Genomic DNA, 14,807 nt, shown 5'->3' on the forward strand with positions numbered 1-14,807 from the left:
GCAGTGTGCATGTCACCCAAAGGTCATGGGCTCCAATCTCACCTTGAAACTTTACTGGTGAATTAGAATTTATGTTTGGGGTCTCTTTTGCTGAAATGGCATTCCTTGCAGCTATCTTATCCATACAAGTATTTCACAGTTTACTTGTAAAGGGATTAGGATTAGGGACATTTGCTATATTTTACCTTATACTGCTACTTTCCAGAATGAAAGTGTATTCAGTATAACTTGGTATGGTATGAAGTTAACGATTGTTCTGTTCTCACTGCATCTTTTACTTATTGAACAGAGCAGTGGTGTCACTCAGTGGAAGAATTGACAGTGGAATTACTAGATAAGATTGAAAATATTTATAAGGTTTTGGGACAGTCCAGTGGATGAATTATTGGATATTATGTCAACCAGTTTAACATAATTAGTATTGGTTAGATATGTTTGATTATTGTCCTATCATTCTCTTATCTATCCAATTGGACTCCTGTGCCCTGAGCCCTTTATACCATGTAGTTCTTAATTTCTTATATTGTACATCCATACTGTTTTACTATTCCCTGTTACTCCTTGAAGCACTGAATTATATAGTATTGTGAATGATATTTGATGTATTGGTATATATTTGTTTTGTGTTTTATGAATGGTTTTTTAAGTGAAATATCATATACCCTTGTGTTCAACAGAATTATTAATTGTAGCAATATTTACTCATACATTAATGCCTCTTCCATAGTTCCAGTCCCATTTTATTTTATTATTATTCTTCATCTTGGTGTGATGTCCTTGCCTATTAATTCCATTTTATTCATAGTCATTTGTTCAGATATCTTGGTCATCCTAATGATCAACAAGGTTTGACAATTGAAGTATGTGAGCATTCCACAAAAACAAGGAAGTTTCACTTTATAAGTTGAATTTCCAAATTTTGCTGGAGGCTACTATCAAATAAATGAAGATAACAGATTGGTTTCAAGAAAATTGTGGAATCTATTTAAAATCAGGACACAATCAGGAAATATTTGAAAGAATAAAATAACACTCCCCACCTTTTGGGCCACTAATTCTAATATCCCTCCAGTTTTAGCTCATAAAAGAAAGCTGTTTACCAACCCATAAGGCAGAGCCAGCCACCATACTTCACAGGTTTGAAAATAAAACTATTTTCAGCTGATATACCTTTTCGTTAAACTACTGTTTTCCTTACCACCATCTCAGCAGTTTAAAAAAAATATCAGACTGGTGTTTCTAGAGCTGCACTGGAAGGTAAATACAGTATTGTATGTGAAGCTCTTCTTACAAACCACAATCTTTGAAAGGGGACATTAGATATTTTCAAAAGAACCACTCTGTTGACCTGAATCAGGTCAGCTGTATCAGCAGATGTGGTGTCTTAACACTGAAAAAGTTTTGCTGTCACTGCAACTGTGAATACTATATGGTAATGATGATGATGTTCTCTATAATAAAGACTTGGTGAAGTCTCAACACTTGTAGTTTCCATTTTCATATACCATTTAGGTATAATATTCTTCCAGAGAATGTGAAACTAACCTGGAAAGTCAACATCAGTATTACTATCTTCATACTCTGGAAGATGAAACATTCTTGAAAATTAAATGCAGTAGTATCTTCATATCCTGGAAGACCACTGAATGTTCCTTCTTGTACAGTGCATTGGATAGATCTCCAGTAATGCCTAGATATTGCCAGAGTTGTCTTTACAGTGCAACTTAAGTGGAGCTAAAATATTAAATTTTCTTTCTATTAGTCCTGATGCACTGAAAGCGTACAGCCTCATAACTGATGGTCTTATAGCATTGGCCTGTGACTTTAAATCCATACACACACACAGTTCATTGACAAAATTTTGCTATCCTTGAGGCAGTGGATTGAGAAATATGTTGACATTTTGTAAATTTTATTTAGATTTAATTGAATTTTGTACCAGGAAATATTTTCATAAATTCCACTGACAGAGAAGCATTTTGATAACTTACTATACAATCGATATCCCTTACATTAAACTTGTTTTTATCTCTCTCTCTCTCTCTCTCTCTCTCTCTCTCTCTCTCTCTCTCTCTCTCTCTCTCTCTCTCTCTCTCTCTCTCTCTCTCTCTCTCTTGTTGTATGAAAGTGTGCCCATGATGATTCAAACTGTAACTATGCTAAAGTCAGAATATCAGCATACTGTACTGGGTTTCCCAAGGCACATGCTAAAATGCAGCCTACATCCAAGAAGAACCCCAGAAAAATATTTGTACAGAATTTTTCACTGCACTTGCTGGAACATTGTTTCCATCCTAGATGAAGACTGGGGAAACTGTTTAACCTTCTGGAATTATCATTTTAGGTGGAACTGGCAATGCTGCCATCAGTAACTATCATGTTCATAATAGTAGTGACCCATGGTATTTTTTAGGCTCCAAATGTGCACATAATGGGGAATGTGTCCAGGAAGAAGTGTGACTCATTTCTTATTTCAATCCTACCAAGGGGATTTCATTGTTTTAGAAGAGGTGAAGAACCTGCTTCAAATGTCTCTTCACAGTGGCTTATTCATGTGGGGGGTTCATCCATGGGTTGTGTAGGGATCATAGATGACTTATAATAAGGAATTTGCATGGAGACTGTAGCTCTTTATGATCCTCAGACATTGAAGTTGCTGCTGGTTCAGGCTTACCATCAGTGAAATGGGAGACCATTGTTAGCAATATAGAGATGTTGAAAACAAAAGTAGAAACAGTTGCCCTCTTCATGATCTGTGCTGTAATGTTTTCTGGACAGAATGCAGGAAGGGATGGCATTTCCCCTTTTTCTAGTTGGGCTTGGTAAATATATATTTATTAGTAAAATAAACCTATATAGCATAAAGACCTACTGTGTTCCCTGTACAATAGTACTAAAGACTTCATTGTGCTTTTCAAATAAGACAGTCACTTATGGACTAATGAGAAGGCATCTCTAAGTTATTTCAACATTCTCCATGTACTTCATTTACTTCCCTCTCCACCAGTTCTGCATTGTTGCATGGTTTTTACACCCTTAGGTAAGTAGTATCCAGTATACCAGAGACCTTGTGATAGTATCCAGTATACCAGAGACCTTGTGATACCTTACATTCTTTTACACTACAGTATGTATTGATGTTTTATTACCAAGTTCATCAATTTCCAGTCAGACAAGGTTGCATAAGACCCGTGTATTGCCTACCACCTGGGTGGTAATTGAATATTAGTGGAATAAGAGATGCGCATATTGTAGGAACACATTTTAAACTTGAGGTATGGGTTGTGTTCATTAGTGTACATGTGATAATGATGATGATGAAATGCAAACCTCTTTTTACTGCCAGTGCTCTTCAGTTTGCATATTTGGGCCCACTGCCACTAGGTCTCCCTGTCGTGAGAGAAACTGGGTACAGGGTAAAACTCAGGACTTCCTTTGTCTGTTGATAACTCTTTGGTTAGCACTTGACTATTCCAGAGTATTATCAAAATGAGAGCTTTGTATTCATGGGAAAAATTAGTTACAAAACTCTTGATATAGAACATTACAGCGATGGTTGACATTGTTTCTCATGTTTTATTAGTGGGATACAGTATCCTTTCTTTGTTATTGCAAGAGGGCAGAGTATGCGTGTGGTGTGTTAAATGGGACCATAGGTAGATGGTTAACAAAAGAAAACATTAAGAACACTTTTTTTGTTTTCTTCTTTATATATTAGTAGAAATATTCAGAGGGCAACAGCAAGTCATGCAGCTAAATTCAATTGTTAATGGGGATCATTTTTCTTTGAGATACACACATTTATATATCTTGATTGCTTTAGTACGTGTTTTGAAGTTCAAGCACACATTGCCACTAATAAATATTTTAGAGTATGTTATTATATAGTAGTTTTTGTATATGATATTGTATATTTTATGCACTTTTTGTAGGAAGTTGGATATGAAATTAATCACGCTAACACACGAATTGACAAGTTACTGTTGTAATTTGTGTCATATAAATAAATGTACTACCATAATAATTTGCATGTATTGTGAATTTTTGCAGATCAGAAGTTTTTGTTTTTGGTTTGAATGTTACATTTAGAATTTTTCAAGATATTGAAAGTCATTTTAGATTATTTTATGGAAAGAAAATAGTGTGGTGTTAAATCTTTTTGTAAATTGGTTTAAAATGTGTTTGGTTTGTTGCAAGCATGACCAGGATGCAGCTGTGGATGAAAAGGTATGTAAACTGCTCTGTGATAAATTTAACTTACATAGAAATCACGAGTACACACGAGTACATAGACATCATGAGCGACGTACAATACAGCATTTTTACGCTGCTTGCCTTTATAAAGCCTTCTTGTAGCAAAGTTCTGAAGATGATGGACTATTGTCACTTCATTCCTATATCAGTAAGATGCATTCCAGCAACTTGGTGTTCGTTATGATAAAGTATAACAAAATACAAATAATAAGGTCTCTTTGACAAGTTAGTTTAAATTTTAACAACTAATTTCTGTGTTTAAATTTACTTCCTTTGTGTATGCAATAAATGATACTGTATTTGTTTACATGGTATTTTTAGTATTATAAGGGGTTGATTATGGTGTGTACATGCACCAATACACTGTAAGCATTTTTGTAAAACTTGAATTATGTATGCAGGTTTTTCAACCCTAGGAATCCAGCACCAGCTGTCTCCCCCTACAACTTCAGTTTCATTCTTTGTTGTCTTTTAATGTATCCTTATGTTTGATGTATTCCTTTATTTCATCTCTTCTTTTCATTTGCCACTCTTGGATAAAGGCAGTTTAGACATTTTATTTTTTTATTAGTGACAGAGTATGCATTACTGTTTAGACAATTATCTATGAATGGCAATAAAGAGATAGGGTTGGTTAACAACAGTAAAGAATCAAAGGAACAGCTATTCTTGGAAATCTTCAAGAAATGTTTATTTCTGCTGGTTGTAAATAAGATGATATTTTCTTGGATGTTAATGTTATTTTGCTGTTTTTGTGATTTGCACGCTACATCAACAGCTGAAAATACCTTTCCAAAAAAATGCCTGATACTGTACAGTGCTCGTGTATGTACTCCTCATGCAAGCTGTTTCTACAGTATTTCTTTCATAAAGGTTTGCAAGGCTTTACAAGGTCTGTTGGAAAGGCCAGCATTTCCCAAGGCCATCCTTCTGGGACAGATTTATATTTGAGTATTTTTTCTTTCCTGAGATGTTGCAGAAAACTTTATTAACCCTAAATGAGGTGATTGGCCACACTGGATTTGATTTCATATCAGTTAATACAACTAGGCATCGATGGTGACATACACTTCAACTGTTTTCATTCTGTAGAATTCTTAATTTTTTCATTTAACATATACCATTTGATATTCAAATATACTGTACTTCAGAATATTCAATTTATTGTTTTATAGGTTCTTAAATTAATTGCAGTTTTGCAAATTGTTCTCATTTCACTTGGAATGCCCCTCTTAATGTGTTTTTTATTTATATATCTTTTCATTTTATTTTTATGCAAGGAAAACACAATGTTGGCTTACCTTATGCATGAATTTTTTTCACTCTGTGAATATTTATTTAATAGTTATAAAGTAATATTTGCACATTCTCATATTTTCAAATGCACACATCAAGGTACAGTGTATTTCAAGGGTAAAAGTTCACTGTTATGTTCATCTAATTGAGCAGAAGGCCCCTTCAGTTGAAGAGATCGACTACTCAAGTAGATAATTATCAGATGTACTTGGTAAGACATTTTTTTTTTCTCTCAAAAACTTTAACCACATGTTATGTAACATATCTATACAAAGGAAGTAAATGATTGTTCTTGTCATTGTTTGTCGCTCATGGTCGGTTTAGTTAGATGCTATATTCTGTAATAGTTTACTTTTTAGTGTTGTTTAAGAATGTAAATCATATTTGTATTTGAAAATGGTTTGATGACTGCTGTAATAGAAACATCATTAATTTTTGTTTTATAACTTGTAAATACTCTTCGCCTTATTTTGAAAAGTATTGATGTACATTCACTGTATTTATTTGGATAAGTTGTAAGCAAAAGCTATATGTACATTAACTGTGTGTTGCTAATTAAACATGTGTCATATCTAAACTAATATTACAGGAGGGGTTCATGGTATGACCTATTCCTTCCTAACACCAGTTTCTACAAATTTAAAGCTTACTATAAGTTACTGAATTATGCCATAATTGTTGATAATTTAAGTGGTACTGCATTGCTGGTATTTTTATAATCATTTGTGAGACAGCCCAGTTGTATCCAAAGTAATATATAATTCCGTGAATGCTCTGTTATCATACTGAGCATTTTTTAGTTCGATATTGTAAAATTAAATTGGGTTAAATTTCATTCAGCCTTTACTGAATGGTATGGTCAAGTGGCACCAGTTGCCTTTCGTCTTTGGAATATGGGGAATTCGTTGGTTAGATTCCATGTATGTGAAGTTAAAAAAAGTAGTCAGGTTGTAGTATCATCATTCTTCATAGCATATAAAAAAAATTTCTCTATTTCATTTTGTAATGTTATTCTTATGAAAAAGTGAAATATACACTATCAGTAACATTGATGTAGAATTGGTATGCACTTAACCTGTCTTATAGTTATGATATGGCTAGTCCTTCATAATTCCATCTTAGCATTTTAGATTTTGAAACAGTAATTACTCAAGGGGGAATTAGGAAGGAAGTTATGTAGGGTGACCTGTTGAGCATTGTAAAAGTACTTAAGAATTATGGTTATATTTAATAAATTTTTCTTTGGGCATTTGTTAGTGTTGTTTAAAAGCAGCATGCTTTTCCACTTGGCTAGAATGGGGATGTTACTACACAGTAGGGTATGCGTATCAGCTCCTACTTTATAAAGAGTTGGTTTTCACTTCACTCAGTCGTGTAATAAAAGAATCAACTGATAAATATGATCATACAGCTCTGCAGTACTTCGGAATTATCACTAATGGTTATTTTTGTCAAAGAAATGACTTGGCACAAAACACAGGTAAATTCATTGTGCTAAGAAAATACAGTTCAGCAGAATTTGTAGAAACAAGATCAAAAGTTCTTTTACCTGACTTAACCTTCATCATCTTATTTTTTTGTTTAATTATATTGATCTCACTTATGTAGTATCCTTTAAGAATTTATATTTATTCTGCAGTACACCATATTGAATGCAGATTAAAGTAAAGCAGCAAATAAATTTTTATCCAGCATGGTACAATTGTCTTTGACATAAGCAAATATTTTGCATTTTTGATGTAGAATGAATTAAGCAATATATTTATAATAATATTGTTTCATTGAGTAGCAGTTTTAACATCATGTATGCAGTACATTTTCAGTACGGGTTATTGAGTACAGTGTGTCATGCACAGCACCCAGCAAAAGGCACCAAAGATTCTCTGAAGAAGCCCTTTATTCCATATGCATTCCTTTCTTTGGGCTACTGTTCTTTATTTCTATTTGGTTTCATTCCATTAAGTTGTATTATTTTTAGTTTAACCTCCACCAATTTTCTCTCTTTACCATAGTTTGTAGTGTTCTTATAATACTAAAAGAAAGAGGTAGTTATCATCTATTTAGATGTTTACTCAAAAGTCTATTTAGATGTTTATATATAATATATATATAATATATATATATATATATATATTTAGATATATATATTTATATGTAATATATATATATATAATATATATATATATATATATATATATATATATATATATATATATATATATATATATATATATATATATATATATACATATTTCATATTCATTGTTACCTCCAAACATTGCACAACACAAAGGACCTCCGTGAAATTCTGTCACCCATGTCTTTCCTGTGCTTAATCTTCCACAAACCTACTCATCCCCAGCTTCCCTTCTCATAGTTCTCATCCAAGTAGATCTGGATCTTCCAGCTTTTGGGTGGATTCTGACTTAGGTGTGGGAGTAAATATAAACAATGGTAGGATGAGTGAAGAAGTCAGTCACAAAATGGGTGCAGCAAAGTAGGCAACATGGTACATGAAAAATATTGGGAAGAGCCTTGGAATGTGCAAGGCAGCCAACGTAGGAATACAGTATATGAAGGGGTTGTGAAGCCAACTATCCATTTGGAAGTCAAGTGGGCATGTTAAATGTGAATAAAAGAACTGAGGTAGCTGTTGAGAGATAGGGTGTCAGAAGAACTGGAAGAATGAGAAATGTGATACATGTAGAAGTGAGGAAAAGGTTACTGTAGGTGAAAAGATGGATTACAGTACTTTGAAATGGTTTTGTCGTGTGAAAGAAATGGAGGACGATAAGTTGGTGAAAAGAGTAAAATAGTTCATTTGTATGAGTTTAAAGATGGATCATTCTGCTTCAAGATGAATTGGTCATAGAGAAAGGATGGAAGACAATAGGTTGGTCAGAAAAGTGTATGATTCTGAAGTGTTACGAGGGAAAAGAAAAGGAAGACCTAGAAAGTGCTGTATAGATGATGTGAAGAGTTATTTGAAAAGAAGGGCTTAATATTGTGATAGCATTAGTGTATGCCAAATAGAGGTGAATGTCACATTACTTGTGGGTAGGGCTGATATGTTGCTAATGACCCCACTATGTAGGTGTATAGGATGGCTCGTGCTTAGGTAGGTCTGGCAGGTCTGCCTGAATGTGTTAATGACCACTGACATTTTTCTGGAGCAGCCCATGTCTTTCATGGAATAATGCATTTAAATAGATCTTGTAAATTGAATGTAAAGTGTAAAGTACAGGTTAGTTTAGACTGGGAAGTGCGTGGAATTGTTGTTAGCTGTAAGATATCTATAAAATATTCAAATGGAGGGTATAATGTAGGGCCTGTGTTACTTAACAGACTTGTTCCGTACCAGAAAGCCAAACCCCAGAGCATTTGTTAAGTTTAGGTGCTTATATATATACACATATACTATATATATATATATACATATACTATATATATATATATATATATATATATATATATATATATATATATATATATATATATATATATATATATATATATATATATATATATATATATATATATATATATATATATATATATATATATATATATATATATATATATATATATATAAAGACATTTTTAGCTTGGTCTTTCTGTGGTATTCAGCATATCATTGTCTTACAGATGGAAAGAAATAACAACTATAAGTTTACGTGTTCTTTACTTACAGGTGACATCTGCTTCCTGTTAAGTTACAGGCCATTCTTATATTTTTGATAGGTAGTAGCTGTCATCCCTTTTACTGTACTGAGTTTTGTGTATGGGTGTTTTCTTTATTTTTTTATAGATATCTGCTGTTATTGCTGCTGCTCATAAGTCACATATAATCTCCCTCTTAAAAGGATCTTCTGATTCCTTGTGCAAGGATACTACTGCAGTGGATTGATAATTTATTTGGCTTTGAATTGCTTCCAAGTTCAATAATATTTGCTGCAAAAATCATGAGTTTATACTTTAGCTTTTATATTTATATGATTTAAAAGTCCTGGTGCCCTTTCTTTATTGCCAGTCATTGTACATGATGGGGTACTTGAGGAATTAAGTTGCACAAACCAAATGCAAGGTAAACAGGTATTTCAGTAAAGCATAACCCATTTTGTCTTGAGAAAGCAAATGAAGGAAATTATGTATGTGATGAGTATTGATTTGTTGTGCCAGTTGCTTCCCTCTGAACTTTAAATGGTCTTTTTTTCCAAATGCCAAGAATTTTTGATAATTAAATTAAGCATTTTGCTATTCTAGCCTATTTCACAAAGATTACAGTTACTACATATACTTTTAAGTGCGGCTTATGATAGGTTACTTAAAAATGGTCGTCTTGCATATGCTGACATAATTTTTGTTAACAATATGCACAGAATTAATGTAAACATTTATAGATTCATTGTAATCTTACTCCAATTTTGTCATCATCCATCTCATTTCCATTGGCTCTTTTTACAGATGCTTGGTGCTAAACATGCTTTGCCATATGTTAAATTCAGTACATGGTATTGCTTCAACTCCACACCATGCTTGTAACATTCTCATGGTCATTTATCAGTTTGTATCTTCCCAGTCACCTTAATTTAGGCATTTCGTACATTGATTTTCATTTTCAGTCCATTTATGAAAACTTAAATCACTTTGTCCGTTGTTTTCTGTTACACTCATACCTTTTCTTAACAGTCATAGTACCTTATTGTTTGATTTTGCAGTTTGCACTATGTTGTCATCTTTCAGTAATTCCTGGCTGGCTTCAAATCCCACACTTTATTAGTGCTTCCTCTCCTAAGAAAAGAAGAGAATCCATAAGAATTCGACTCTTAAGAGTAGTAACTCATACATAGATAAATTGTTAGGTGGCAGTAGGAGGAGTTTAATTTTGAAAATGATTCATAAATATCCCATAAAGTTTTAGAAGTAATGCGATGATATTTTTAGCATATTCGTCTCTTGAGAATTTTGAAATGAGAATGAAATTGAGTCCACATTTGATACTCATCACCCATGAAGAGAATTCATGAGAATCACTCCCTCCTGATCATCCAAGGGCTAGAAGATTGGAAGCATTTTCTTATAGTGAAATTTATATTATGTTTTAATTTTTATCACTTCCAAAATAATATATGTGATGATGAGAAGTTTGATATGCACATAGTTAATTACAAAAAAATTTCACTAGCATGACATAAAGGATCGTAAGGACAAAAAACAGAAAACTTTATCCATAATTTGCTGTATAGTATCAGAAAAACCATAAAGAAAAAATATGATTAAAGTATTTAAGTAAATGTGTCCAAGAAAGTTACCATAACGGTAGGTATCCCATGCATGTTCCCTCAGACTGTAATTGTTTAGTTACTATTCAAAGAAAGAAAATATTCCTTTGATAAATTAGTTACTCATCGAGAGTGCTTAAATCTAATAAATAAAACTATTCTCAATATTAGATCAGGTAAACATTGCTCAAAAAGTTATAAGAAGGCAATGAAATTATTGCTGGCTATGAAACATATTGAATCTGACAACAAAATTAGTGTCCTAAAGTCACTTGAGACAGTTATTAAAGTCTTAAGCATAATAGCACTGATAAGAAAAACAAGTATGAAAGAAATAAGATAATAATAACTCAAAGAGATCATGCTAAATGCAAGGAGACACATGAGAAGGGAAGCTCTTATCTCACCAGTACATAAGGTTTTAAAGACATGCATGGGTGATACTGCCAACATGCCTGCGGTCAGTCTTCCTCTTCATGTGCAAGAATGGTGTGTCTAGGATCCCATATGAATATGCAATAGTACTGTACTGGTAAATATCACTGATTTTGTTACGTATTGGAAGAGATTTTACAACCTTTTTAGCATCACATATTTTCATATTGTCCATTTTGTTACACGGTTTGTGCATCATTAAGCAATTTTCTCCATTCAGAATTTTACCTTTGCAGTTGATTCTTGATACTGTATATTTCATTGTATATTTTGAGGGTTATTGGAAAGAGCACCAGGTCTTAATAATTATCCTTTGTTTGGTACATTTTGTAATGATCATTGATAAGGCGTCTTACTGGAAACATCAGATTGACTGTGCAGACAGAGTAACCATTTTTCTTAATCCTACTGTACTTGGAAATTTGTTTGATAATTCATATGGGCAAGATTTTCAGGCTACAACAAACTGTGTGAATAATTAGTAAGATTTTGTCACCATGAAGTATTCAGTGTATAGCTCATTGTTATGAAATCCAAGAAATCTTTATGTGCTGTTTTTTTTTTTTTTTTTTTTTTGAATCTTGCAAGTTTTACTACAGTACTCAGGTTTATGGCACATTTTAAAACTTTTAGTATGCCCTTGAATTTAAGATCCAGCAGATATGATTACACACTAATGCAGTACATATTTGGTGTTATCGTATAGATTAGTTATCATCTGAAGGCAAATTTTGAATTGTGTAATGTTGCTAATAAAAAGGAATGTCAGATTTCCTGATATCATCAAATGGCTTAGAATTTTTTTAAAGTTTTTCTGTTTTTCTTTATTTTGAAGCTAATTCAATGTTCATTATTTATGCTGTATTAGATATAATTTATGAATTTGGCTTGATTCCTTCATGATACCTGGAGAGAGAGATGAAGATGCTAACAAAAAACTTTTTAGTATTCACTTATAAAGCCATCAAACTTAGTCAGTAGTCTGGTTACATTATTTGATAATACCATTTTTGTAATGATGAATAACCGAGACATTATTCGTAATGAAGTTTTTCAAAGCTTTATGGATTTATACTGTAGAAGTACTAAGAATTTTTGTTCACAAATCACTTGAAACTTTCAATTAAAAACACTTTGGTTCAGTGACAAAAAATTAAAACTATATTGTTATCCAGATAAGCCAATAATTCAGTATTGACATTCAAAATGGTAACGGCAGTGATAATTGTCAAGATGATAAAAGTAATTATGAAAAATATTACAAAACATTAGTATTAATACTAATAATATGTTAGTGACTGAAACTTATGGTTTGGACAGTGGATGTTTCAAAATAGGTTTCTCTGGTCTGCTAATCAGTCCTGGTGTATATAGTACGATCTGAATGTACCAAAATAAATATTGCTGAAAAAATTGCATTTTCAAGCTCACAGCTTTAGATTTTCCTTTGCTCCTGTATAGTATGTTACTGTTTTATTTTGTAATAACATTTGTTGTATCACTTACAACACAATACTCTTGAAATCTATCAATAATTTATTTATGTGATACACTTGTATTATCATCAGCTGATTAAATTTGATTTTCTACTTGTGACAGTCTATCATATTGTGAGATGAAATTTACATTTGCCATATATGTTTCATTGATGAAAGACTATATTGATGACATTGGTGATATCTCCCCCTCAGAATCAGAAACGACCCATCTCCGACGACCCGGTAGGTCAAGGCGCCAGCCTGTGGGTAATATATGGGTGTGCAGGGTAGTTTTACAATGCTTGGGGATTTCTGTGAAATGCTAACCTCTTTAGTTGAGGCAGGAGATATTGCCAGTACTCTCCTTTCCTTATTATGTTTCATGATAAGTACAGTCTGGTATTGATTTAATAGAACTGGATGCAATCATATTTTTTCTTTGATATCTCCTGCCTCTCTAAAGGTTCACAGTATTTTTTTAAAATATGGTTTGCACTAAGCACGGCAGTTATTCTTAATTGTGTCCTTGTAGACAGCCTTCAGGGTGTAGTTTTTAAAATAAAAGAGAATTTCTGATAAATTTATTTCAAGGTACTTTCCTGCCACAAAATTTCTCTCTCTCTCTCTCTCTCTCTCTCTCTCTCTCTCTCTCTCTCTCTCTCTCTCTCTCTCTCTCTCTCTCTCTCTCTCTCTCTCATAATATAGTGTGATGAAACTTGATTAGTATAACTACATTTCTCTCTTTACGTTTCTCTCTTGGAGTCAGTTTTTCTTACAAGTAAAAATGGGAAAGCCTAAACTTTTTTATAACTGTTCTGAGGATTTGACTTTATGGGGTTGTATTATTCAGTATTCTAAATTCAGATTTTACTTTTGGTGCTAGAATATAAGGCATACTCTCTCCTGTTATAATTGCAGAATTTTATGTTTTTCTGTATATCAGCCATTTTGCTTGTTCATTTTTATTTTCATGCATTTGATGAAATATGAGTTCAGTATATGTATGTGTGATAGACGAAGCCAGTTCATACTTTCTGTCCATTAGAATTCCTACTGATAATTATTTTCAATAACTACTTGATATACCTTACTTATGCTATCAAAATATTTTTTATCTGAACTCTTCACTAGTTATGGTTTATTGAAGTCCTTCATGTTAATTTATTAGTTTTATTAACTTTTGCCAGTCTTTGAGGATCAAGACATTAGGTACATGTATTTTTTTGTTAGAAGGCATCTCACTTCTTCTTTGTAAGTAGACAAAGCACTTCCTGTTGTAAGTACCAAGTTGGTGTATCATATTATCTTGCCTTCTGTTTCAGCCTGTATTCAAGTAACAGAAAAGATGGGAAAACGTTATTGCTTTGTTCTGTTTTGCTGTTATGGGTGGTTTTGTAATGATAATTTATTGCAGAGAGAGAAGAAATTTGTGGCAGGGAAGACTATTCTACCACCATAAAGTCATGTACAATAGTTTGTGCTTCACAGTATAAACTGCAAGTTGAACTTATTTAAATTGTGGGAGGACCCAGTAAATATTAGCCATAGGTCTATCACATATAGTTCACTTGTAGTGAATACTTGATTTTGCTAAATTTTTTTTTAGCCAGTTATTAGTTGATTTCCCTTTTGCTTGATTCTCTTGTTTCTTTTGTAAAAGTGGTTTATTATCTGGATGTTAGGTATTTCATTGTCTGAAGTAATTGGATCTGTCAGACAACAGCACCAGTCAATTCTGAGTATTTGAGTAATTTTTGTTGTTTTTGGATGCTTAGGATTAGAATTTTGAATCAGGTGTGTGATTACAGGAATATTATTGTTTTACTAAATGGATTTTGGACTGTTTGTACTGTATTTTAAATATTTAAAGAACTTTCCAGATTTCCTTTACTTACACTTGCAAACTTTTATACATTACAGTTATCCCTCTCACATTTGTATACTATATTAAACATTTTTTTGGATACTTGGATTGTGCTTAGGGTATTGACAGCATGATGTTGAATTTTTCAGTTGAAAGAGATACTTTGTGGGGTGCAAAGTGGCTGGGTAATTTGCTTGC

At 32.6% G+C, this 14,807-nt stretch overlaps 1 protein-coding gene across 18 annotated transcripts in view; it reads left to right on the forward strand.

Moving 5' to 3' along the window:
- Positions 1-14,807, forward strand: part of LOC136854167 (receptor-type guanylate cyclase Gyc76C-like) — a 467,449-nt gene that overhangs the window by 335,631 nt on the left and 117,011 nt on the right. For 13 of the 18 annotated variants that reach the window (XM_067130442.1, XM_067130444.1, XM_067130455.1 and 10 more), the window contains one exon: positions 12,959-12,988. The exons of the other annotated variants lie outside the window; for them this stretch is intronic. In XM_067130442.1, coding sequence (XP_066986543.1) covers positions 12,959-12,988 — 30 coding nt within the window. The remainder of the gene's footprint in view (positions 1-12,958; positions 12,989-14,807) is intronic. 18 annotated transcript variants of the gene reach the window in all.

Source organism: Macrobrachium rosenbergii, chromosome 28 (assembly GCF_040412425.1).
Source record: "Macrobrachium rosenbergii isolate ZJJX-2024 chromosome 28, ASM4041242v1, whole genome shotgun sequence".
NCBI classification, from domain to species: Eukaryota; Metazoa; Arthropoda; class Malacostraca; order Decapoda; family Palaemonidae; genus Macrobrachium; species Macrobrachium rosenbergii.